Here is a 3,608-nt window from a genome sequence, read left to right as displayed (position 1 = left end):
GAAGTTGATTACGGTTTTATTTTTGTCTGATACAATTTATCCCAATTTCCGTCAATACCTAAGAAACGTTATGGAATTCGCATATATATGAAAGGAATCTTGTCATCTATTTAGATTTACAACGCTTTGTTTCATATTTTTTACCTATTTACTCTAACTGATTTCCAAAACATGTATCTAAAGGAGAAATATTGTCTCGGTGAATAAGATTCTATCATAACCGATAATAATTTGAAATACAATGCAATCCTTCTGACATTTGTCTTCAGGAATATCGGAATTCAATGATCTCCCCGTCCCCATTGCATTCTTATTCTTGAGTTGATCATCACTAATATCACGAACTTGTCAAGTGAAATTTCGATTTGATAAAAAGTTCAGTTGCTAGTAAATCTTTAGTGACCATCATAGTCGGCTCACCTAGAAGGAGAGTCAGTGTCGAGTCCAGTTTCCAGGTAGACAGAGTCAGTGTCGAGTCCAGTTTCCAGGTAGACAGAGTCAGTGTCGAGTACAGTTTCCAGATAGACAGAGTCAGTGTCGAGTCCAGTTTCCAGGTAGACAGAGTCAGTGTCGAGTACAGTTTCCAGATAGACAGAGTCAGTGTCGAGTCCATTTTCCAGGCAGACAGAGTCAGTGTCGAGTCCAGTTTCCATGTAGACAGAGTCAGTGTCGAGTCCAGTTTCCAGGCAGACAGAGTCAGTGTCGAGTCCAGTTTCCAGGTAGACAGAGTCAGTGTCGAGTCCAGTTTCCAGGCAGACAGAGTCAGTGTCGAGTCCAGTTTCCAGGTAGACAGAGTCAGTATCGAGTCCAGTTTCCAGGTAGACAGAGTCAGTGTCGAGTCCAGTTTGCAGATAGACAGAGTCAGTGTAGAGTCCGGTTTCCAGGTAGACAGAGTCAGTGTCGCGTCCATTTTCCAGGTAGACAGAGTCAGTGTCGAGTCCAGTTTCCAGGTAGACAAAGTCAGTGTCGAGTCCAGTTTGCAGGTAGACAGAGTCAGTGTCGAGTCTAGTTTGCAGATAGACAGAGTCAGTGTCGAGTCCGGTTTCCAGGTAGACAGAGTCAGTGTCGAGTCCAGTTTGCAGATAGACAGAATCAGTGTCGAGTCCATTTTCCAGGTAGACAGAGTCAGTGTCGAGTCCAGTTTCCAGGTAGACAGAGTCAGTTTCGACTCCAGTTTGCAGATAGACAGAGTCAGTGTAGAGTCCGGTTTCCAGGTAGACAGAGTCAGTGTCGAGTCCAGTTTCCAGGTAGACAGAGTCAGTGTCGAATCCAGTTTCCAGGTAGACAGAGTCAGTGTCGAGTCCAGTTTCCAGGTAGACAGAGTCAGTGTCGAGTCCAGTTTCCAGGTAGACAGAGTCAGTGTCAAGTCCAGTTTGCAGATAGACAGAGTCAGTGTCGAGTACAGTTTCCAGGTAGACAGAGTCAGTGTCGAGTCTAGTTTGCAGATAGACAGAGTCAGTGTCGAGTCCGGTTTCCAGGTAGACAGAGTCAGTGTCGAGTCCAGTTTGCAGATAGACAGAATCAGTGTCGAGTCCAGTTTCCAGGTAGACAGAGTCAGTGTCGAGTCCAGTTTCCAGGTAGACAGAGTCAGTTTCGACTCCAGTTTGCAGATAGACAGAGTCAGTGTAGAGTCCGGTTTCCAGGTAGACAGAGTCAGTGTCGAGTCCAGTTTCCAGGTAGACAGAGTCAGTGTCGAATCCAGTTTCCAGGTAGACAGAGTCAGTGTCGAGTCCAGTTTCCAGGTAGACAGAGTCAGTGTCGAGTCCAGTTTCCAGGTAGACAGAGTCAGTGTCAAGTCCAGTTTGCAGATAGACAGAGTCAGTGTCAAGTACAGTTTCCAGGTAGACACAGTCAGTGTCGAGTCCAGTTTGCAGATAGACAGAGTCAGTGTCGAGTCCGGTTTCCAGGTAGACAGAGTCAGTGTCGAGTCCAGTTTCCAGGTAGACAGAGTCAGTGTCGAGTCCGGTTTCCAGGTAGACAGAGTCAGTGTCGAGTCCAGTTTCCAGGTAGACAAAGTCAGTGTCGAGTCCATTTTTCAGGTAGACAGAGTCAGTGTCGAGTCCAGTTTCCAGGTACACAGAGTCAGTGTCGAGTCCAGTTTCCAGGTAGACAGAGTCAGTGTCAAGTCCAGTTTGCAGATAGACAGAGTCAGTGTCAAGTCCAGTTTGCAGATAGACAGAGTCAGTGTCAAGTCCAGTTTGCAGATAGACAGAGTCAGTGTCGAGTCCGGTTTCCAGGTAGACAGAGTCAGTGTCGAGTCCAGTTTCCAGGTAGACAAAGTCAGTGTCGAGTCCATTTTTCAGGTATACACAGTCAGTGTCGAGTCCAGTTTGCGGGTAGACAGAGTCAGTGTCGAGTCCAGTTTGCGGGTAGACAGAGTCAGTGTCGAGTCTAGTTTCCAGGTAGACAGAGTCAGTGTCGAGTCCAGTTTGCAGATAGACAGGTTCAGTGTCGAGTCCAGTTTCCAGGTAGACAGAGTCAGTGTCGAGTCCAGTTTGCAGATAGACAGAGTCAGTGTAGAGTCCGGTTTCCAGGTAGACAGAGTCAGTGTCGCGTCCATTTTCCAGGTAGACAGAGTCAGGTAGACAGAGTCAGTGTCGAGTCCAGTTTGCAGGTAGACAGAGTCAGTGTCGAGTCCAGTTTCGAGGTAGACAGAGTCAGTGTCAAGTCCAGTTTGCAGATAGACAGAGTCAGTGTCGAGTCCAGTTTCCAGGTAGACACAGTCAGTGTCGAGTCCAGTTTGTAGATAGACAGAGTCAGTGTTGCGTCCTTTCCAGGTAGACAGAGTCAGTGTCGAATCCAGTTTCTAGGTAGACAGAGTCAGTGTCGAGTCCAGTTTCCAGGTAGACAGAGTCAGTGTCGAGTCCAGTTTGCAGTTAGACAGAGTCAGTGTCGAGTCCAGTTTGCAGATAGACAGAGTCAGTGTCGAGTCCAGTTTCCAGGTAGACACAGTCAGTGTCGAGTCCAGTTTGCAGATAGTCAGAGTCAGTGTCGCGTCCATTTTCCAGGTAGATAGAGTCAGTGTCGAATCCAGTTTCCAGGTAGACAGAGGCAGTGTCGAGTCCAGTTTGCAGGTAGACAGAGTCAGTGTCGAGTCTAGTTTGCAGATAGACAGAGTCAGTGTAGAGTCCGGTTTCCAGTTAGACAGAGTCAGTGTCGAGTCCAGTTTCTAGGTAGACAGAGTCAGTGTCGAGTCCAGTTTCCAGGTAGATAGAGTCAGTGTCGAGTCCAGTTTCGAGGTAGACAGAGTCAGTGTCAAGTCCAGTTTGCAGATAGACAGAGTCAGTGTCGAGTCCAGTTTCCAGGTAGACACAGTCAGTGTCGAGTCCAGTTTGCAGGTAGACAGAGTCAGTGTCGCGTCCATTTTCCAGGTAGACAGAGTCAGTGTCGAATCCAGTTTCCAGGTAGACAGGGTCAGTGTCGAGTCCAGTTTGCAGGTAGACAGAGTCAGTGTCAAGTCTAGTTTGCAGATAGACAGAGTCAGTGTAGAGTCCGGTTTCCAGGTAGACAGAGTCAGTGTCGAGTCCAGTTTCCAGGTAGACAGAGTCAGTGTCGAGTCCAGTTTCCAGGTAGACAGAGTCAGTGTCGAGTCCAGTTTGCAGATAGAC

General features: G+C 47.6%; 1 protein-coding gene across 1 annotated transcript; it reads right to left on the bottom strand.

Annotated features, from left to right (window-relative positions):
* Positions 1-416: 416 nt before the first annotated feature.
* Positions 417-3,001, bottom strand: LOC137620994 (perilipin-4-like). The gene is made up of 2 exons (XM_068351435.1): positions 2,817-3,001; positions 417-2,391 (listed from the first exon to the last, which is right to left on the bottom strand). Exons 1-2 carry the CDS (start codon positions 2,999-3,001, stop codon positions 417-419), a joined length of 2,160 nt encoding a protein of 719 aa, XP_068207536.1.
* Between the last annotated feature and the right edge of the window lie 607 nt (positions 3,002-3,608).

The sequence above is a fragment of the Palaemon carinicauda genome, chromosome 27 (assembly GCF_036898095.1).
Source record: "Palaemon carinicauda isolate YSFRI2023 chromosome 27, ASM3689809v2, whole genome shotgun sequence".
Taxonomy (NCBI): Eukaryota; Metazoa; Arthropoda; class Malacostraca; order Decapoda; family Palaemonidae; genus Palaemon; species Palaemon carinicauda.
This window is presented reverse-complemented; position numbering and strand designations above follow the sequence as displayed.